The 24,100-nt window shown below is 34.8% G+C and overlaps 1 protein-coding gene across 1 annotated transcript in view; it reads left to right on the forward strand.

Moving 5' to 3' along the window:
- TTC6 (tetratricopeptide repeat domain 6) overlaps positions 1 to 24,100 on the forward strand; it is a 288,496-nt gene that overhangs the window by 198,542 nt on the left and 65,854 nt on the right. The window contains exons 20-21 of the mRNA XM_051978083.1: positions 231 to 313; positions 22,089 to 22,165. Coding sequence (XP_051834043.1) covers positions 231 to 313; positions 22,089 to 22,165 — 160 coding nt within the window. The remainder of the gene's footprint in view (positions 1 to 230; positions 314 to 22,088; positions 22,166 to 24,100) is intronic.

Genomic DNA, 24,100 nt, shown 5'->3' on the forward strand with positions numbered 1-24,100 from the left:
ATGACAATATCTCTGAGATCCATCAGAGTTTCAATCCTTTGACTGAAAAGAAAAATTTTAATTTTTAGAATTTATCTATTTTCTTATGTTTCTATATCTTAATATCTTATAGAACCCATGAAGCAAAATTTCCTAAGATAGTCCCAAAATATTTATTTTTAAGAACTGCATAAATTACATAAAGGAAGTTATTAATATTGAACACTAAGCTCTCATTCATAATTCAACAGATACATAAATTACCACAAGCAGTGAGGGATATGTCTCGAGCTATCCACCTCCAGCCAGATGGAATCCAGTTGTATATAATGAGGTAAGTACAGAAAAATAACTTTGTCCTACTCTCATTGCATCAAGATAAGGACCAAAGTGGCACATATACTTTGACATGCATATATGATTATCATGCATATATGATGATTATATAATAGGCAAATTCATACATATAACACACATATGTTTACATATGTACTAATATAGCATGCACATATATGTATTACATTTACATTATTATTATATATATACACACAAAGATAAGCATTTTATATTATTTATTTTAGGAAAATCACAAATTACATTACCTAACATGATGAAAGATTTTTAGATTCATCTTGGCCATTACTTTCATCAATCAGTAATCATTTATTAAGAAGTCATATGTGCCAAGTACTTTCCTAAATGCAAAAGATACTAAGAGGGGTAGTTCCTGCTTTGAAGGAGCTCACAAAATCTAATGGGGGAAACACACAAACAACTATATAAAAATAAGGTATATATATGGGATAAATAAGAAATAATCACCAGAGAGAAAGCACTAGAATTAAAAAGAATTGGGGAAAGTTTCCTGTAGAGTAGAATTTTAGCTGAGATCTAAAAGAAATCACAGAATTCAGAGGTGGAGGTGAACAATGAAAGTATATGAGGCATGGGGATCAACTAGAGAAATTGACTACAACTAAAGGATGTAGCAACTTGGGTGCATAAGAGTGTAAGAAAACTCCAGAGGGAGGAATAGCCTAGCCTGAGAAGGACTTAAAGAGCTAAGTAGAGCATTTTGTATTTGAAACTAGAGGAAGCCAGTGGAGTTTACTGAGTAGGGAGATGACACAATTGCAATATGCTTTAGAAAAATCACTTTGCAGCTGAGTGGAGACTAAACTGGAGTGAGAAAAGACTTGTAGCAGGCAGGCTCACCAGCAAGCCAGTGTAATAGAGGAATGAAAAGCTGAGGGCCTGTATGAGATTGGTGGCAGTGTCACAGGAAAGAAGGGGACATACATGAGAGATGCTGCAAAGATGAAATTGACAGGCCCTAGTAATAAATTGAATGTGGGTGTGGAGAAAGGTAGGAGATTGTAATGAGTTAAAAATGATACTTAGATTGTGAGGTTAATGGCACCTTAATAGTAATAGAGAAGTTTTGAAGGTGCAAGGGTTTAGGATAGTGATGTATTTTGGATATGTTGAGTTTAAGATGTCTTAAGATGGCTTAGCAGTGGTGTCAAACTCATATAGAAACTTATCCCAGGAGGCCACATATTGGTGTGGAAAGCCACAAATTAATGTTATCTATGTTGTATTCTATTCTTATTTGTTTTGTTAATTATTACCCAATTATGTTTTAACCTAATTCTGGTTTAATCTAGTTGGGAGTTTTACTGGACGCTTGTGGCTCTAGCCATGAGACTGACTTTAAATCTAGTCCAAGATATTGGAAATATGAGACCAACAGTCAACAGAAAGATTGGGGCTGGACAAGTAGATTTGAGAATCATCAGAATAGAAATAATTAAATCCATGGGAGTTAATGAAATCAACAAATGAAACAGTATACAGGAGGAAGAAAAAAACACTGAGATAACCACAATTAGTGGGTCTGATCTGGATGAAGATTCAGAAAAGAAGAATGAGGAATGATCATATAAGTAGGAGGAAAACTAGAAGAGAGTCTCAAAAATCTGAAGAGAAGAGATTAACAAGAGGCTTATCAACAATGTCAAAGGCCACAGAGAGGTTAAGATAGAGGATGATTGAGAAAAGACTATTGGATTTGGAAATAAAGAAATTTTTAGTATTTCTGGAAAGAGCAGTTTCAGTTGTATGATGAGGCCAGAAAGCAGATTACGAAGAATTAAAAAGAAAGTGAGAGAAAAGGAAATAGAGGCACTTCTTACAGATGGCCTTCTCAAGGTATTTAGCCACAAAAAGCAGATGAAATGTGGATCAATAGCTATCAGGGTGAATGGATCAAGTGAGGGCTTTTTTAAGGAATTTGTGAACATATTTGTAGGCAATAGGGAAGCAATCGGTAGAAAGGGAGAGATTGAAGATAAATGAGAATCAATGAGTTTGATAGAGGCAACCTGCTAAATATGAAATGAAATAATATCACTTGTGCAGGTAGAGGAGTTTGCTTTGGCAAAGAGAAGAACCATCTCTTCTTGTGAAATGGGTGAAGGAGGAGATAGTGGCAGAAGGCAAGTGAATAATATCAGATTGAGTAAGAGGGGAGACAGGAAGCTCTTGGTGAATGACCTCAATTTTTTCAGTAAAATATGATGCAGGTATCTTAGTTGGGGCAGGGAGGAGAGCCTTGAGAGGTTTAAAAAGGAATGTTTGAAAGAGCCTCTGTAGGAAGTGAAATAGTGAGTTAATTAGGGAAGTTTTAAAAGAATTGCCTAGCAGCAGTAAGAATTCAGTTGCATTTATGTACTCTAAATTTGTGGTGGTCCTTTTTAGAATGGTTTCTCCACTTTCATTCAGTAGCACATGTATAAAAATGGAAGCAATAAATGATGGAAATGATCCTAGGCTGAGGATTGGCAGAACATAATAAGCAATATGATAAAGGGGAAAGGAAAAAGGGAAAAAGTCAATAACTGAATAAGGGAAGTTCAGTGTTCATGAATATGGAAGTAAAGCATTGGCATGTGATATTCGGATGAAGGCTATGGCCATGGTTTTGTATGGCTGAGATAAAGTAGAAGAATATTATGGGAAATGAGTAAATTGATGTATTGAGAAGGTATTTGAGCTATAACTAGAATAGTCATGTGACTAGTTTAAGGGCAGAGGTTGAGAAGGAAAGAAAGATTGTAAGCTGGATACTGAATTCATTGAAAAAGGAATGGGAATATCTTTGAAATTTGTAGTTACCAGAATTTTGATTAAGAGGTAGATATGCAGTGCATGAACCTCAAAGAAGGAATAATAGTATTAGAGGAAAAGCTAGAAGTGGAAATGCGGAGCAAAGAATATTCCAATTCTCTTTCCTCATTTTGTCACAGGAAATGAGTGAAAATGCAACCAGTACTAGAAGTTGTCTCAGGACAGAAGACAAAAGGAATTTCAGTGCAGTAATTACTTAATTACCATGTGGATGAATACTGTTTTATTGTTGTTAATAATGACACAAAAACTCAAATTGGCCTTCAGTCCTAAGAAGCTCTCTTCTGTTTCTACAGTGGCAGTCATAGAAAAGAAAACAAGGTAGTTAGAATCACACAGTTTAAAATAGAGATGTATTTCCTAACTCACAGTATTTCTTACTGTCATGGAAGATATCCTTTGCACATTCCAAAAGAAAGAATAAGGCTTTGCAGACAGTGAAGGACAAGATGTCCCTATTTGTGGATAACATAATATGTATTGTATCAAGCCCAGATATCTCTTCAATGAAATCACAATCACTCAAAAGAAATTGAGCCAACTAACAGCACATAGAGGAAAAATCAAATTGATGAAGAAAATCTGGATTTCATTTGCCAGATAGACTGCTTCAACATGTACATATTTTAGATTTGTGGGTGCAGAAGAACAATTATCTGGACTCAGAATTGAGTAGGATAAAGAGAGTGGATTTTATTGCATTTGGAGAATTACAAAGTATTTTCAGTGATTTCCAAAATACTACTTTATAAACACATACACGTGTACACACCACTCCTACCTTTTTAACCTGAATAATTTTCTGATAATGCATTACTTGAACTATGGAAGATTACTATCTCTAAAAAATCAGAATTGTTGATGGCCCAAAGGACAATGGAGAGAGATACATGATGATGAGAGGCACTCCACTTTGTATTTGTTGCTCTTCTTGGTTTTAGCTCCACTAAATAAGATGTCCCTCCCAGGATATAAACTCCTCACTTCTAAATCATCATGCTTCTAATTCAAGCCTTAATACCAGCTCCCTCAGCCTTGTCTCTCTCTTTTTTTTTTTTTTTTAATTTTTTATTGACATAACCAGGGTAATTTTTTACAGCATTATCCCTTGCACTCACTTCTGTTCCGATTTTTCCCCTCCCTCTTTTCACCCCCTCCCCCAGATGGCAAGCAGTCCTTTACATGTTGAATAAGTTACAGTATATGCTAGATACAATATATGTGTGCAGAACCGAACAGTTTTCTTGTTGCACAGGGAGAATTGGATTCAGAAGGCATAAATAACCTGAGAAGAAAAACAGAAATGCAAGCAGTTTATATTCATTTCCCAGTGTTCTTTCTTTGAGTGTAGCTGCTTCTGTCAATCCTTGATCAATTGAAACTGAATTAGCTCTCTTTATCAAAGAGATCCACTTCCATCAGAATACATCCTCAAACAGTATTGTTGTTGAGGTATATAATGATCTCCTGTTTCTGCTCATTTCACTTAGCATCCGTTCATGTAAGTCTCGCCAGTCCTCTCTGTATTCATCCTACTGGTCATTCCTTACAGAACAATAATATTCCATAACGTTCATATACCACAATTTACTCAACCATTCTCCAATGAATGGGCATCCATTCATTTTCCAGCTTCTAGCCACTACAAACAGGGCTGCCACAAACATTTTGGCATTTGGTCCCTTTCCCTTCTTTAGTATCTCTTTCAGGTATAAGCCTAGTAGTAACACTGCTGGATCAAAGGGTATGCACAGTTTGATAACTTTTTGAGCATAGTTCCAAATTGCTCTCCAGAATGGCTGGATGTGTACAATTCCACCAACAATGTATCAGTATCCCAGTTTTCCCACATCCCCTCCAACATTCCGCATTGTCTTTCGCTGTCATTCTAGCCAATCTGACAGGTGTGTAGTGGTATCTCAGAGTTGTCTTAATTTGCATTTCTCTGATTAATAATGATTTGGAGCATATTTTCATATCAGCCTTGTCTCTTTTCTGATTAAAGGGCTAGAGGGAAAGTAACAAATTCCTCACAACACTTTGCTTTAGAGAGTGCAGAAACTGTATTCTCATCATTCTACTCTGCATCTGCTATCCTGACTGGGTTCAATTCTCTGGAATATGATCCTCCCATACCAATTCCTATACTTTGTGTCCCATCCCTCCACCCCACTTTCTTACCTCCTTTTGTGTATTGTCTCCCTCCTTAGATTGTAAGCTCATTAAGAGAAGAGACTGTCTTTTTACTAATTACATTCCCAGTTATCATAGGTGCTTAATGTATTGGACTAGATTTTTTTTTTTTTTTTTTTTTTTTTTTGCTGAGACAATTGGGTTAAGTGACTTGCCCATAGTCACATAGTTAGGTAGTGTTAAGTGTCTGAGACCAAACTTGAACTCAGGTCCTCCTGACCTCAGGGCTGGTGCTCTGTGCTACCTAGCTGCCCCCTGGACTAGATTTTTTTGGATTGAATGGATGATAAGCATAAGTAGGCTGCAGCATCTTACCAACAATGATTTAGGCAACAAGAAGTGACTTAAAAGGAAATGTATTATACAAAGGAAATGTATGATTGAAGAAGGTAAATCATGGAGCAGAGTGAGAGATAAGAGGTAACAATGTTTAAAAGTTAAGAGGAAAGCATCCGATATAATGGACAAATCTGCTAGGAAGAACTTATGAAGAACATGAATGACAATGAAATAGCATAAGAATATGTGACAATTTGAATTTTCACCATTGGAGAAAATTCTACATCTCAATGAGATCACAGATTACCTGAAGCAATGAGTTATATTAACAATAATAACAACAATCACTCATTACCTTTGTAATAAGACTTAGTAGTTTTCAAAATATTTTCATATCTCTGACTCCTCAGAATGGCCTTGTGAGTCATTACCAAGCTTTCTGTGAAGCATTCCTGTAAAAATTATTCATTTCAAGTATTCCACCCTCTTTTTCTCTTTATTAAACAATGAATCATCCCACAAGTATTTATTAAGCTCCTTCTATATGCTAGGCATTGGTCTAGTAACTGGATAAATTCAAAAACAGTTTAAAATCTTTGAGATTATGTTCTAGCAGGGAGACAGTACATGTCTGTGCATGTGTATGTGTGTGTGCACAAAATCAATAAAAGTTATTTTGTCAGGGAAGTTGGGATCAGAAAAGGTTTCACATAGAAAGTAATATTAGATCTGAATTTTGAAGGAAACAAGGGTTTCCAAGTGGGGGAGATAAACAGCAAGGTCAGTTTATCTAGATCAAATGTATAAGTAAATTGGAACATAGGTTGGGGCATAAATAAGTTGGAACATAAGTTGAGGCCAGGTAGTGAAAGTTTTAAATGCCAAATAGAGAAGAATCATAGAGGCAACAGGGAGCCATTAGAGTTCACTGAGTGGGAAAATAAAACAATTAAACCGGTACATTAGGGAAATCACTTTATCAACAGGATGGAAGATAGATTGGGAAAAAAAAGATACTTGAAATAAGGAGACCAATTCAGAGGAGATTAGAATAGTCCAGAAATGATGTGATAAGGGCATGAACTAAGGCAGTAACTATGTGAGAGAAAGGAATAGATGAGCGACATCATGAAGGTAAAAATGGACAAAATTTGCAACTGGTTTGATATGTACAGTGAGGAAGAATGATAATGCAAATTTGGATTGCCAGAAGAATGGTGGTGCTTTTAGCAGAAATAGAAAAATTTATAAAAGAGATGAATTTTGGGGTAAAGATAAGTTCTATTTTGGATGTGTTAAGTTTGAGATACCTATAAAACAAACCTATTTATACTACTACAGGGAAAATATCTACTTTCCCTATAAGTAAAAATCATTACTTCAATCATTTATATTTTGACTCTTTCCTTCAATGGTCCAACAAAACATTTATCTTCTCAGGTAGCATTCCTATGTTCTAGGTTTTTCTCAGTGCATTCAGAGAAAATTCATACTTCAACCATAAGGGCTGAAAAGCCCTTTGAAAGCTATTTTCTATCTTTGATGTCCAACTAATCATCCAGTTCTCAACTGTGCCTCTAAGAAGCTGTGGAACACAGAGCAACCACACTCTGGTAAACCATTTTGAGAGACAAGCTAAATCAGATTAAGGGTAACTGATGAGCCTCAATCCCATCAGTGAGTTAGCAGAATGTCTACCCAAACAAAAGATTTCCTCTGAAGAAATGGGTGAATGAGAACAATTTATTTCAATGGCCATGGAGGCAGGTAAAGCAGGCATTGTGGAGTGCTTAGATCTTTATTTGACATTGAAGATGCCAACGTTAATTACTATATCCCAAGCCATTATCAGTCATCTTGACTTTTGTCTTGCCATTTGGACTCTGGGAGAGAAGAGACCAACAATTTCACAAAACTCTGCCTCACTTAACTCCAATTTATGCACAAATCAAAAGAAATCATACTTAGCATATCTTGAAGTCTTGTGGCAATGGACAAAGCAGTAGGTACAGATACACTGGGAGCTGTAGTCACAAGCCTACATACAGGCAGCCCAGGCCATAGGGTCATCTTTTCACTGGACTGAAGCAGTGGGATTCAGCAGGCTTCTGGTTGAAATCAATTACCCTCTGGCCAAACTTTGAAGTGAAGAATAGGTTTTGAATGACATTAGGTTCCTCTTATGTGGCAGTATCCAGTGCTGATTCTATTCCAGTTGAGATTCACAAGGCAGGGAGTCCACTGCTTATATAAAAGCTGATGAATTTTCCAGGTCATATGGCAAGAGGAGATTACTCCCCAGGAATTTAAAGATGCTTCCATTGTCCATTTCTATAAAGGAAGGGGAAAAGGTTCACTTGTAACAATCATAGGGGTAATCTCTCTATCATTGCTGGCAAGATTTTTCAAATTTATTTAATTTGAAGAAACAGAATAAGAAAAAGAGAAAAGCAATATAAACGAAATGAAACAAAAGAAAAGAAAACATTATCATGTGCCCAACAGAACATCAGGTAGTATTTAAAATATAAAAAAAACTACCAATTTAAGAAAGTAATATATATTAGAAGAAATGATATTCATGAGTGTTTGTCTTTTCCCTACTTGCTTGTAAATTATTCTTTTATTCTCTACTGTGTTGCCTCCATCTTAAGAGCTCAAAGTCTATGAGCCCTTTGATCTCAGAGGCAAGATAAATGAGAGGAGAGGCTCATAGAGTATGAAAAGAGCTCCAGTTTATTATGCCGTACAGCCTTGTTGACATACATTTTTACAAACATGATCAATGCATTAATAGTAGGCAATCCCCAATCACCATTCAGAAAAGCAGCTAATGGGCTTTGTGTATGCATGGTATCTGCCAATGGGAGGAGAGCCAATCAAGCAAGTTAGCAACCTGCTCACAGGCGAGAGGCCCTGTCAAGGAATCCCTACTTATGAGCAACTACACTATAACTCTCAGGCTGAACCTGTTCTCATGCCGTGTATCACTGTTCCTCGCTCAACAAGGGTGTTTGTGATGACCACATTAGCACCTTGGACACCTTATAATCAGCTGGAGTCAAGATAACCAAAAGTCTTTGGTCTTTATTATTGATCTTTAGAGGTAGGATTGAATTGGATGGACGCAGAATCTCCATGATCTCCTTCTTCCTTGTCTACCACCTAAGTAAATCCTGGCTAGTTTTACTCCACCCCCTAGTCCCTCCTACAATCCTCTGTATATACCAATTATCAAGTGAGCACAGGATAGTGGGAAGGGCCATTTTCCAAGCATATTCTTATAGAGTATTGTCCAATTGGTAATTAGCCTTAATTGCTCAGTTGTCCAGACCTCAGTGTGTGAACTCAAGAATTTCAGCCCTCTACACAGGTGTTTCTGCATCATGGCAAAAAACTTATTGTGCATCAAAGTTGAGATGGCCTCTGTACTTCCTCTCAGCAGAATCCCATACCCTAGCACTACTGCATACCTTTTCACTTTATTTTTTTCCCTTTCATCCCTTTACTACCCCCAAGCAAGCTACAGTTAAAAAATATATATATTTATGTATACATATATAAATATATACATACACACACACACACACACACATACACACACATACACCACATTCATACATCTTTCCTATCTCTGCTGACTCATTAAATTCTGCTTGGCTTACTATTACTTAGCCTTCTCGCACCCAAGGAATCCCTCCCTTGTCTTCTTCCTTTACCCTTTGTTTCTCCATCCACCTATCCCTCCCTCCTTAATTCTTTATAGATTTTGGAGGGTGTTATACCCTTCATGGTACATATGTAGTGTTGCCAATTGAACCCATTCCCAATGTGAGTAGGTTTTCAGAACTACAAGCCCTCTTCTCCCCTCTAATGTCTCTAAGTCAATTCTGCATTCCATTTTTATAACACAATTACTGTTTTTACCTTTACTCTGCCAACCTTTCTCTTGGGCTTATCCTATTGTTCATGTAAATCTTAAATATAAAGTGTACATTTCCGATGTTAAAAAAAAAAAATTAACAATTTGTCCATGTTTAAACAGTTTTTCTATGTTCCTTTTATTAAGTTCAGGTTTGCTTGATAGAAAGCCATGAAAATCTCTAAGTTCATTGAATGTCCATTGTTTTCTCATTCAAAATTATAAATAATTTTGCTAGATAAGATTTTTTGGGCTGTTCATTTGTAGATATGATTCCAAGACCTGTGATCTTTTATTGTAGCTGCTAAGTCTTGTACAATTCTAATTGTAGATCCAGTGTATTTGAATTTTTTTTTTTCTTGTTTCTTGCAGAATTTTCTCTTTGTTCCAGGGGTTTTGAAATTTGGCAATAATATGCCTATGTGTTTTCCCCAAAAGGTCTCTTTGAGGTGGTGATAGGTAAATTTTTTCTGTTTCTACTTTCCCCTCATGTTCTTTCACTCCAGCACAATTTTTTAGGATTATTTCCTGAATTACTGTGTCAAGGTTCTCTTTTTTATCACAACTTTCTGGTAGTCCAATTATTATATTTTCTCTTCTTCATCTGTTCTCCAGATCTTTTGTCTTTCTTATGAGAGATTTCACATTTGTTCTATTTTCTCCTTTATAATCTGTTTTGTTATTTCTTAGTCTCTCATAGCTTCATTGGCTTCCCCTTGCCTGATTTCTAATATTCAAAGAATTATTTTCATCATTGAGATTCTGTATCTCTTTTCTAATTGATTAACTTTTTTTTTTATAATCATTTTGTTTTTTGTGGGTGGTTTTAATTTTTTCTTTAGTTTTTCCTCAATGTTTCATTTGATTTTTAAATTCTTTTTTTGAGTTCTTCTGCAAATTCTCTTTGGGCAGGGAGCCATTTCACATTACTCTTTGGGGTAAAAGCTAAAGTGTCCTCTGAAAATGAATCCTGGTCTTCATAATATGTTTCAATGGTGGGATTCTTTTTTCTTTGCTAGTTCATTTTTTTTTTAATAAGAGGTATTTGTGTATTTCTAATCACAGGATGGGGAGATGGTGCCTCAAGCTTCCCTTCAGCTCTCCACTTTGACTAAGAACCCTAAACTAAGAGCTCCACCCTCCTATAAGTGTCCACAATCAAAAGTACCCTTATCCCGCTGCTTACCAATGCTCCATCTCAACAGCACAGTTGGTCCTGGTGTTCCCAATCCGCTGAGGTTCACTCTGATTTCCAGGACTCAAATCCCCACTAGACAAACAGTCTGGGAGGTGAAAGTTTCTGTGATTGCTGCTGAGGCTCCAGATACAACCACTCATCCCCACTTGGTGTTTTCAGGGAGCTAGCCTAGAACAGTTTGCACTTCAAACAGATTAATCCTAGCCTGCCCCTGGGGAATTTCTTCAGATCTTATTAGGTTGTATGAGAAGGACCACCCCTGTTCTGCTCCAAGCCATCTTGGTTTTTCACCAAGCAAAATTTGTTCTATTAGTGTGGGAAATCAGAAGTGCTTGAAATTTACCAACCTACTTGGCCATCTCCCCAGAATCCTCCCTCACTGGCAAGGTTCTTGCCAGAGTTCTCTGTGATAGGTTGATCTTTCACCTGGAAAGATGTCATCTACTTAAGAGCTAGTATGGCTTCAGAAAAGGCCAAAGAATGGCTTACATACTGCTTGACAAATCTGAGAAAAATGCCAGGAGCAAAACAGAAATCTATACAAAACATCCATCAATCTGATCATACTGTCAGTCATAAGTATTTGTGGGACATCATGACAAAATCTGTATTGTATTACATTGTATGTTAGTTCCAAATGGAATACCTGCCCAGGTTCTGGTTAATGGATAATGCTCTTATACTTTCTAAATTATCAGAGGAATGAAGTAAGGCTATATGCTTACTGCCATACTTTTTAGCATGATGTTTTTGGTGATGTTGTCCAATGCACGATGTCTTCAACAAGGACAAAAATGGCATGAGAGTTAACAATTGCACTGACAATAAATTATTAACCTTGAAGAGGCTATAAACCAAGATTAAAATGGAGGGAAAGTTGGTATATGACTTTTCTTACTCAGATGATTATTTACACAATGCTGCCCCTGAGTCTGCAATGCAAAAAGATAGAGATTGATTCTGCCACTTATACTAATTTTGTCCTGACAACACCAAGAAAAGAATTTCTCCATCAGTCAGCACTACACTATCTATATGTAGAAATATCAGTTAGAATACATGGGAAAATCCTGAATGCTGTGATTAAGTTTGCTTAATCTTGGTAGTATACTTTCCAGGGATATACATACTGATAATAAGGTTGCTGCACACATTACCAGGGTTAGTTCAATGTTTGAGAAGCTCCAAAGGAAAGTATGAGAGAGAAGCGGTATTAGGTTACCTACTAAACTCAAAGCTATACAGCTGTTGTGCTGTCCTCATTGTTTTATGCCTGTGAAATCTGGAGAGTATATAAGTGCAATACCAGGAAACTGAATTGCTTGTATTTGAATTGTCTTAGAAAGATTCTGAAGATCACTTCACAAAAAAAAGGTATCAGTTGCTGAGGTACTTTCTTGAGCTAAACTGTGAAGCATTCAAATTCTATTGCAGAGAACACAACTTCAATAGGATGGCCATATTATTCAAGTGTCAAATTTTTATTTGCTTAAAATACTATTTTACAGAGATCTCACATAAATCAAGCACTCACACAAAGGTCAGAAATAGCAATACAAGGACAGTCTCAAGACCTTTCTGAAGAACTCTGGAAGAATTCTGAAACATGGACAACATTGGCAAAGGACTTCCTAGCATGACATGTCCACAATCAAAAAAGTGATTTTATTATGTGCTCTGTGAGCAAAGCAGAATTGCAGTAGCTCAAAAGAAACATGAAATCCACAAATTTTAAAAAATCTCTGTTCCAGGTGTTCAAAAAGACATCTTTATGCCTTACCCACTGGAAGTAAAAAACTCCAAACTTCTGTTTGTTTGATCAGCCACAAGCAGACACAGTGAACACTGACCACAATATAGTGATGTTTTTTTGGTCCTTTTCAAATATAAAGGATAACAACCAAGTTTTTCTCATTTTATTGATAAAGAAACTGAAACTCAGAGAAGTTAAATGGCAAATTAATGGAAGAACTGGGACAAGAATATCTTTTTGCAAGTATAAATGTCCTTTCTGATACTAGACTGATAGTAATTTAATTATTTTGACAAATGGCATAAGCCTATGTAACTTTTTGTAAGCTCTGGAAGGGCTCTATATTTGAGCTCTTATTTGCACTGGCAAGTTGGATCCACAATTAATGGCTACATTTTTTCCCTCAAGCTATCCTTTCTAGGGATATTTGAGAATTTATGTGTTTCTTCTAATGCCTCTATTCTGTTGGCTTCCTTTCAATATCAATTACTGGTTATAGGGAGTGTCACTGATATTCTTGAGATCTTAAGTGATTAGAGTGCTTGTAAACATTAATGTCAATTAGTTTATATGTAAAAGGATAGTTCCCGACAACATATAGCAATAATCAAAACACAAAAAAATTTCCTTTCTTTTTTTATTATGAATATAAATTTTTTTATTGACAAAACATTTGCATGGGTAATTTTTCAACATAAACCCTTGCAAAAGCTTCTGTTGCAACTTTTCCCCTCCTTCCCTCCATCCTCTCCCTTAGATGACAGGTAGTCCTATAGTTAGACAGTTAAATATGTTAGCGTATATGTTAAATACTATATATATACATATATATATGTATATATATATATATACATATATATATGTATATATATACACACACACACACACATTTATACAGTTATCTTGCTGCACAAGAAAAATCAGATTTAGAAAGAAGATAAAAATAACCTGAGAAGAAAAACAAAAATGCAAGCAAATGATAACAGAAAGAATGGAAATGCTATGTTGTGGTCCATAGTCATTTTTTTTTTAATTTTAATATCTTTTTATTGATAGAACGCATGCCAGGGTAATTTTTTACAGCATTATCCCTTGCACTCACTTCTGTTCTGATTTTTCCCCTCCCTCCCTCCACCCTCTCCCCTAGATGGCAAACAGTCCTTTACATATTGAATAGGTTACAGTATATCCTGGATACAATATACTTGTGCAGAACCGGACAGTTTTCTTGTTGTACAGGGAGAATTGAATTCAGAAGGTATAAATAACCCGGGAAGAAAAACAAAAATGCAAGCAGTTTATATTCATTTCCCAGTGTTCTTTCTCTGGGTGTAGCTGCTTCTGTCCATCTTTGATCAATTAAGGCTCTCTTTATTGAAGAGATCCACTTCCATCAGAATACATCCTCAAACAGTATCGTTGTTGAGGTATATAATGATCTCCTGGTTCTGCTCATTTCACTTAGCATCAGTTCATGTAAATCTCACCAGTCCTCTCTGTATTCATCCTGCTGGTCATTCCTTACAGAACAATAATATTCCATAAGATTCATATACCACAATTTATTCAACCATTCTCCAATTGATGGGCATCCTTTCATTTTCCAGCTTCTAGCCACTACAAACAGGGCTGCCACAAACATTTTGGCACATACAGGTCCCTTTCCTTTCTTTAGTATCTCTTTGGGGTATAAGGCCAGTCAGTAGAAACACTGCTGGATCAAAGGGTATGCACAGTTTGATAACTTTTTGAGCATAGTTCCAAATTGCTCTCCAGGATGGCTGGATGTGTTCACAATTCCACCAACAATGTATCAGAGTCCCTGTTTTCCCACATCCCCTCCAACATTCCCCATTATCTTTCCCTGTCATTCTAGCCAATCTGACAGGTGTGTAGTAGTATCTCAGAGTTGTCTTAATTTGCATTTCTCTGATTAATAATGATTTGGAGCATATTTTCATATGTCTACAAATAGTTTCAATTTCTTCGTCTGAGAATTGTCTGTTCATATCCTTTGACCCTTTATCAATTGGAGAATGGTTTGATTTCTTATAGATTAGAGTCAATTCTCTCATAGTTATTTCCCAGTGTTCTTTTGCTGGGGGTAGCTGGTTCTATTCATTACTGATCAATTGGAACTGATTTGGATCCTCTCATTGCTAGAGAAGGCCATGTCCATTAGAATTGATTCTCATATAGTATTGTTGTTGAAGTGTTTAATGATCTCCTGGTTCTGCTCATTTCACTTAGCATCAGTTCATGTAAGACTCTCCAAGCCTCTCTGTATTCATCCTGCTGGTCATTTCTTACACAACAATAATATTCCATAACATTCATATACCGTAACTTATTCAACCAATTGATGGGCACCTACTCAGTTTTCAGTTTCTTGTCAGTACGAAAAGGGCTATCACAAACATTTTTGCACATGTGGGGGAACTTTTCCTCCTTTAAGATCTCTTTGGGATATAAGATTAGTAGTAACACTGCTGAATCAAAGGGTATACACAGTTTGATAACTTTTTGAGTATAGTTCCAAATTGTTCTTCAGAATGTTTGGATCCTATCACAACTACACCAACAATGAATCAGTGATCCATTTTCCCCACATCCCTTCCAACATTCTTCATTATCGTTTCCTATCATCTTAAACAGGTATGTAGTGATATCTCAGAGTTGTCTTAATTTGCATTTCTCTGATCAATAATGATTTGAAACACCTTTTCATATGACTAGAAATAGTTTCAATTTCTTCAACCGAAAATTGTCTATTCATATCTTTTGACCACTTATCAATTGGAAAATGGCTTGATTTCTAATAAATTAGAGTCAATTTCCAATATATTTTGGAAATGAGGCCTTTATCAGATCCTTTAACTGTAAAAATGTTTTCCCAGTTTAATGCTTCCCTTCTAATCTTGTCTGCATTAGTTTTATTTGTACAAAAGCTTTTTAACTTGATATAATCAAAATTTTCTATTTTGTGATCAATAATGATCTCTAGTTCTTCTTTAGTCACAAATTTCTTCCTCCTCCACAGGCCTGAGAGGTAACTATTCTATATTCTTCTAATTTATTTATAATCTCATTCTTTATTCCTAGATCATGAATCCATTTTGAGCTTATCGTGGTGTATGGTGTTAAGTGTGGGTCAATGCCTAGTTTCTGCCATACTAATTTCCAATTTTCCCAGCAGTTTTTGTCAAACAGTGAATTCTTATCCCAAAAGCTGGGGTCTTTGGGTTTGTCAAACACTAGATTGCTATAGTTATTAAATATTTTGTGGTTTTGGTGACCACTTCTTTATAATATAATTTTAGATCAGGTACAGCTAGGCCACCTTCATTTGATTTTTTTTACCATAAATTCCCTTGAAATTCTTGTTCTTCCATATGAATTTTGTTGTTTTTTTTCTAGGTCATTAAAAGAGTTTCTTGGGAGTCTGATTGGTATAGTACTAAATAAACAGATTAGTTTAGGTAATATTGTCATCTTTATTATATTTGCTTGACCTATCTAAGAGCACTTAATATTTTTCCAATTGCTTAGATCTGACTTTATTTTTGTAGAAAGTGTTTTGTACTTTTGCTTATATAGTTCCTGACTTTCTCTTGGCAGATAGATTCCCAAATGTTTTATACTATCGACAATTATTTTAAATGGGATTTCTCTTCGTATCTCTTGCTGCTGGATTTTGTTAGTGATGTATAAAAATGCTGATGATTTATGTGGATTTATTTTGTATCCTGCAGCTTTGCTAAATTTGTAGATTCTTTCTTTTTTTTTTTTTAATAACTTTTTATTGATAGAACCCATGCCAGGGTAATTTTTTACAGCATTATCCCTTGCACTCACTTCTGTTCCAATTTTTCTCCTCCCTCCCTCCACCCCCTCTCCCAGATGGCAAACAGTCCTGTACATGTTAAATAGGTTACGGTATATCCTAGATACAATATATCTATTGCAGAATCGAACAGTTCTCTTGTTGCACAGGGAGAATTGGATTCAGAAGGTATAAATAATCCAGAAAGAAAAACAAAAATGCAAGCAGTTTACATTCATTTCCCAGTGTTCTTTCGTTGGGTGTAGCTGCTTCTGTCCATCCTTGTTCAATTGAAACTGAATTAGATCTCTTTGTTGAAGAAATCTTGTGGATTATTTCTAATAGTTTTTTTAGTAGAATCTCTGGGGTTCTCTTAAGTATACCATCATATCATCTGCAAAGAGTGATAATATGGTTTCCTCATTACCTACTCTTAATTCCTTTAATCTCTTTTTCATCTCTTATTGCCAAAGCTAGCATTTCTAATACAATATTGAATAGGAATGGTGATAGTAGATAACCTTGTTTCACTCCTGATTTTACTGGGAATAGTTCCAGTTTATTACCATTACATATGATGCTTACTGATAGTTTTAAATAGATGCTACTGACTATTTTAAGGAAAAGTCCATTTATTCAAATGTATAGGAATACTTTCTAGTATTTTTAATAGAAATGGGTGTTGGATTTTATCAAATGCTTTTTCTGCATCTGTTGAGATGGTCATATGGATTCTGTTAATTTGGTTATTGATATAGTCAATTATACTAGTAGTTTTCCTAATATTGAACCAGCTCTGTATTCCTGGTATAAATCTTACTTGATCATAGTGTATTATCCTGGGGATGATTTTCTTTAGTCTTTTTGCTAATATTTTAGTGAAGATTTTTGCATCAATGTTCATTAGGGAAATTGGTCTATAATTTTCTTTCTCTGTTTTCAACTTACCTGGTTTAGGTATCAGTACCATGTCTGTGTCATAAAAGAAATTTGGTAGGACTCCTTCATTCCCTATTTTTTCAAATAATTTATACAGCATTGGAGTTAATTGTTCTTTAAACGTTTGATAGAATTCACATGTAAATCCATCTGGTCCTGGGGATTTTTTCTTAGGGAGGTGATTAATAGCTTGTTCTACTTCTTTTTCTAAAATGGGACTATTTAACCAATTTACATCTTTCTCTGTTAATCTGGGCAAGCTATATTTTTAAAGGTATTCATCCATTTCATTTAAGTTATCAAATTTATTGGCATAAAGTTGGGCAAAGTAACTCCTAATTATTGCTCTTATTTCCTCTTCATTAGTGGAAAGTTCCCTCTTTTCATTTTGAAGACTAACAATTTGATTTTTCTAGTTCCTTTTTCTAATCAAATTTATCAAGGATTTATCTATTTTGTTGGTTTTTTCATAGAACCAATTCAATAGTTTTTTTTTTTCTTTTTACTTTCAATTTTATTAATCCTTTTTTTTTAGAATTTCAAATTTAGTGTTGGGGGGTGTTAATTTGCTCTTTTTCTAGCTTTTTTAGTTGTAAACCAAATTCATTGATTTTATCTTTTTCTATTTTATGCAAGTAAGCCTCTAGAAATATAAAATTTCCCCTTACTGCCATTTTGGCTGTATCCCATACATTTTGGTATCTTGTCTCATTATTGTCATTCTCTTGGGTGAAATTGTTAATTGGGTCTATGATTTGCTGTTTCACCCATTCATTCTTTAGTTTCCAATTACTTTTTGGTCTGTTTTCCCCCAACTTTTTATTAAATGTAATTTTTATTGCATTGTGATCTGAAAAGGATGCATTTACTATTTCTGCCTTTCTGCATTTGATCTTGATGTCTTTATGTCTTAATATATGGTCAATTTTTGTAGGTTCCATGAACTACCAAGAAGAAAGTGTATTCCTTTCTGTCTCCATTTAGTTTTCTCCAAACATCTATCATATCTAACTTTTCTAGTGTTCAATTTACTTTTTTAAATTCTTTCTTATTTATTTTGTGGTTTGATTTATCTAATTCTGAGAGTGCAAGGTTGAGATCTCCCACTATTGTTTTGCTGTCTATTTCTTCTTGCAGCTCTCTTAACTTCTCCTTTAGGAATTTAGATGGTATAAACTTGGTGCATATATGTTAATATTGATATTGCTTCATTATCTATGGTACCCTTTAGCAGAATAGTTTCCTTCCTTATCTCTTTTAATTAGATCAATTTTTGCTTTTGCTTGATCTGAGATTGGATGGCTAACTCTGCTTTTTTGACTTCACCTGAACCATAGTAGATTCTGTTCCAGCTTTTTAAATTTATTCTATATGTATCACCCTGCTTCAAGTGTGTTTCCTGTAAACAACATATTGTAGAATTCTGGCTTTTGATCCAGTCTGCTATCTGCCTCTACTTTATGGGAAGTTTACCCCATTCACATTTTTACAGTTAAAGCTACTAATTCTGTATTTTCTGCCATCTTGTTATTCCCAGATTATGCTTTTCTCTTTCCTTTCTCCCTTACCCCCCCCCCGCCATCCCCAGTATTAAACTTATGAGCACCACTTGTCTTCCACAATCCTCTGTAAATCCCTCCCTCCTCTTTAGAGTCCCTCCCCTTTCTTAAATCTTTCCCTTACTAATGCTGTATTCCCTTCTATTTAGCCTACCCCTTCCCTTTTCACTTTTCCCCTCCCACTTTTCAATGAGGTGGGAGAAGTTTCTTTGTAAACCAAATATGTCTAATATTTTCTCTTTGAGCCAGTTCTGATGAGAGCAGGGTCACACTATGTTCATTCGCCTCCCTTCTTTCCCTCAAATACAACAATTTCCTTTGCCTCTTTGTAAGATGTAATTTCCCTCTTTTTAACCTCCACTTTTCCCTTTTTCTGGTACAATCCTCTTTCCATTCCTAATTCCTTTTTTAATATTATAATAGTAAAATCAAACTATACGTACACTCTCTATTATGCCCATAACAGAAATACAATTCTCAAGAGCTCTTTTTACCTTTTTATGCTTCTCTTGAGTCCTATTTTTAGAGGTCACATATTTTGTTTAACTCTGACTTTTTCATCAAAAGTAAGTGAAATTCACCTATTTCATTGAATGTCCATCTTCTTCCCTGGAAAAAAAATACACAGTTTAGCTGAGTAGTTTATTTTTGGCTGCATTCTAAGTTCCTTTGCCTTTCGGAATATCAGATTCCAGGCCCTTTGATCCTTTAATCTGGATGCCACTAGATCCTGAGTAATCCTTATTGTGGCTCCTCAGCATTTGAATTGTTTTTTTCTGGATGCTTGTAGTATTTTTTTTCCCTTGGTCTGATAATTCTGGGAATTTAGCCACAATATTTCTTGGAGTTTTAATTTTGGGATCTTTTTTAGTAGGTGATCAACGAATTCTTTTAATGGCTATTTTACCTTCTGATTCTATGACATCTGGGCAGATCTCTTTTATGATGTCTTGAACAATAGTGTCTAGGTTCCTTTTTTCATCATGATTTTTAGGGAGTACAATAATCCTTAGATTATCTCTCTGAGATCTATTTTCCAAGTCTGTTGTTTTCCCAAGTAGATATTTAACATTTTTTTCTATTTTTTCTTTTTTTCTTTTTTCTTTTGGTTTTGCTTGACTGATTCTTGGTGTCTCCTCCAGCCATTCATTTTCATTTGTTCAATTCTGATTTTTAATGAATTATTTTCTTCATTTACTTTTTAAATTTCTTTTTGTATTTGTGCAATTGAGTTTTTAAATGAGTTGTTTTGTTCCATGGAATTTTTTTCCTTTTTACCAATTTTATTTTTTCAGGAGTTTTTTTTTTTTCCAATTCATAAATTCTGTTTTCTTTTTCCACACCATCTTTTATTGAGTTATATATGTTATATATATAAACTAACAGCTTTCCTTTCCTTTCCCCATTTTTCTTCTATCTCTCTTTTAAGATCCTTTTAAATTTCTTCTATGAGAACCTTATGTGGTATGGATCAGATCATATCCAACTTTGGGTTTTCATCTAGAGATAAACTTTTTAATCTCCTCAGGATTTGAAATCTGCTCTCTTTCAGCAGAGAAGCTATCTATAGTTAGAGCTCGCTAGCCTTTTTACTCATTTAACCCCCCTCTCCCCACCAAAAAATGCTGTGGTCTGCTTATGTGGTAGTGGGGTATTTCTAAGGTGCCTCAACAGACAACAGGAAGTGGTAGTAAAGCAGCAGTGGGGCAGCAGTGGTTGCGCTGGGATTAGCCGTTGCACGGCTGTACTGAGTCCCTCCCAGTGCTGGGTAGGTGTGGCCAGGTCCCAAGAGACTCTAGTGTTTTGGAGTTATAATCATTCCCTTCTGTGTACATAGCTTCTTTGCTGATCTACTGGCCAGGGCAGAGTAGCCAACATGGTGGCAGAGTTCTCCCCACAGATTTTCTGTCAGCAGAGACCACACCCTTTCTCCCTCTGGTCTGCTCAGCATGCTGTTCTCCATGCCCTCACTGACAATCTGCCTGAGTCTGCACCTGGCCTAGCCCCATTCTGTTCCCATGTGAGCAAAAATAGACCTTTTCTGGTGAATTTTAGATTATATTCTGTTGGTAATGTGTTGTATTCCCAATATTTGTGGGTTCTTACTGTCATGCACTAATTCAGAGATTGAGTTTTGTAAAATAGTTTGAGGGTAGAGGAGAGCACAGAAAGACACATGTGTCCTCTCTGCCATCTTGGCTCCATCCCCTCAAAATCTCCTTTCTTCTGAATCTGAAGCACACTTCCCTCTACCACTTGAGTTCCTGTGAAAGGAAATGTTTGCTTGGTTCAGCTAAACCATTGACTGTGAAGAAAAATAATGGATAATAAGGCCAGAAACTACATTGTAGCCAGATTTGCAAGGGCATTAAATAACAATCAGAAGAGTATTTGTTATAGAGTCAACAAAGAGACCCTGAGCTTCTGAGCCAGGAAAGTGATGGAATGATATCATTTTTGCATGTGCACAGAATATTGATTGAAGTGCAGAGAGATGAGACAGGGAGGCCAATTTATAATGGACCTGAAGAAAGACTATCAAGGCCTAAACTAGGAAAGTGGCCTTGAGAGGGGACAAAAGGGGGTGGATGCAAGAGTAGAACTAGTTGTTTTTCTTAAATAGTTCTATTTTATTCAGTTCCTATTACTTTGTAGAACATTTAACAGTGTGTTATTTTCTGTGTGGGGAAAATCTCTTTACCAGTATGTTATAACTGAAGCAATTCTATCAGCATATCAAAGCTGCTTCTCTTTTATGAATCCCCCTTCTTCATGAGTAGGAAAATTGAATTTTTTGATTGTTTTAGTTATAAACAAAACAGAATGTAGAAAATTATGTTTAATCCTTACTTGGACTTAAAATTTTGACATCATCTCTTCAAAACTACTGTTCAATGTAAAGGATTGCTTGCCATCTGGGGGAGGGGGTGGAGGGAGGGAGGGGAAAAATCAGAACAGAAGTGAATGCAAGGGATAATGTTGTAAAAAATTACTCTGGCATGAGTTCTATCAATAAAAAGTTATTTTTAAAAAAGGCTGCATAATATAAAAAAAAAAAAAAAACTACTGTTCATAAATATTTCACCTTGGAAAATTGCACTGACTAATCAAATCATGTACAAATACATTGTCTCTTATGAACATATATACATATTTATGTATTTGCTCATTATTACAATGGTTATCACTTAAGTTATTCCTTAAAGTTGCCTTTTTTCTCATTTAGTCTGAAAAACTACTTTTGTTCCTTACAGAGGACGCTATCTACTTGAGATGAAGAGGTATGATCTTGCAAAGTCCACTATTTTCCAAGTAGCAAGAATGAATAAAGGTAGATTTTACTTATAACTATAGCTATGTAACTACAATATATTTTTTAAACAAATAATGTATGAGGAAATACTGTAAGGTATATCTTTGAAGAATGGAAATTTGCAGCTGTTAGTATATAAAAAACAGCAAATCTTTTGAGAATAATTCTTGATTTCTATACCATTTTGATATATAATATTATTCAGCCAATAAATTTGTATTTCCTAAGGTTAACCTTTCTATAATTTCTAGTGTCAATAACCTGACCTTAGATTGTTATCTCTATTTCTGTAAACAAATCCATTTGATTCAAACTCTTTGATGTTTCTTTGTCAACATATTATTTTGCATGAATTTATATGGATGTCACACTTAAAACCCCTTTTGATTCTGCTTTTGGACTTTAGTCATTTCAGAGACTTTTTCTAGAGGTAGATCTTTTGTTGATATTTTAAAAATTTAGTGACATATAACTGTTATCACTCATTATTATTGTTTAGTGAAGTAAAATCTGTTTATTCCAAGAATATTTCTGTAAATTTTTTAACCTGCTTAGTGTGTTCTGAAAACATCTAGCAATCTTTTCCCTTCTTTTTTGACCAGAAAATGTTCGTCTTTTGTAGGCACTATATGCTATGTGATTCATTAATATAGCAAGGAGGGCTTTTGTGGGGTTTTTTGGACATCCAAATCTACTGTTCATTTTACCAAACCAAAAGTATACCATTAATAACAACATTGTCAATAGTTGTTAATTTATCTAAATGTATTCTTCCCATTAAGCTTCAGGATATTTGTGAGACTCTTAAATATATACATTCGCTGCTTTCTTTTTGATAACTTTCTGTTTAACTTGTATTTTCTAGAAATAAATGGGAAAATTTTTAATTATCTAAAAATTTTTTTAGTATTTTATTTTTCCTCAGTTATTTGTAAAATCAACTTTTAACATTCATTTCAAATTTTTTTGCATTCTAGATTCTTTCTCCTCCTCCTTCCTATGCCCTCTCATTGAAAGATTTGTAAATACTGGTTTTATCTATTGGTTCATTTTGATCTCTAGATTCAAGCTCACAAATTTTGATCTCTTTTTATCAGGAACACATTAACAATTATAAAATATCTAGTCCATATGACATTCTGATGTCACTGGGAAAAATTTCCATGTCATAAAATAATAATTTAAATTCTTTTTTCAATAAAGTCTTCTAATTTAATGCTATCCATTCATCAACAAATTAGTATGATGCTTTGGTATGACTCTCACTTAAAAGTCATACTCAGTTCTATTTAAAACTGATGATAATGGATTAAAGGTAATTCATATACCACCAAGAATTATTTTATCCAATAATTAATTAATCTTCTCTGACCTGACCATGTTCCAGTTTTGGAAGAAAAAAAAAGTGGTTTCAGTCACGTCCTTCAAGTTAATCATTCTATTGTTTGTATTAGTAAAACATGAGCTTTCTAATTGGAATTTGATCCATTTGCATCTACATTGTGATAGAATTTCATCATTTTATTCTTCTCTTTGTCAGTGGTGTACACAACTAGAAACAATCCTGTAACAAGTCACTAATCTGCTATTGATGTTCTAAAAATTATTGCACAAATAGATAAAACAACTTCTTATGTTGAAGAAAAATATTATTTCATTTAATCCTTTAAAAGCATCATCTACACAAATCTATAACTAGATAAGAAAATATGAGATACACCTCATCTTGTTTCCACAAGATTTTTATCTCCTCTGCTGTCTCTATATGTTGAAAGCTTTTCATTACATATAATTTGTTGATTAAGAGCATTTGGAATGGCAACACTTATTAAAAACATTCTTTAATATAACATTTAAGTAATTCAAGGCAGTAGTTTGGCAGTAGTCTAGTTCCAGTGCTAGTTATTGATTGAATTCTTCAAGATATTTTGAGGTCTAAATTTGCAATATGGA

Source organism: Antechinus flavipes, chromosome 2, assembly GCF_016432865.1.
Source record: "Antechinus flavipes isolate AdamAnt ecotype Samford, QLD, Australia chromosome 2, AdamAnt_v2, whole genome shotgun sequence".
Taxonomy (NCBI): domain Eukaryota; kingdom Metazoa; phylum Chordata; class Mammalia; order Dasyuromorphia; family Dasyuridae; genus Antechinus; species Antechinus flavipes.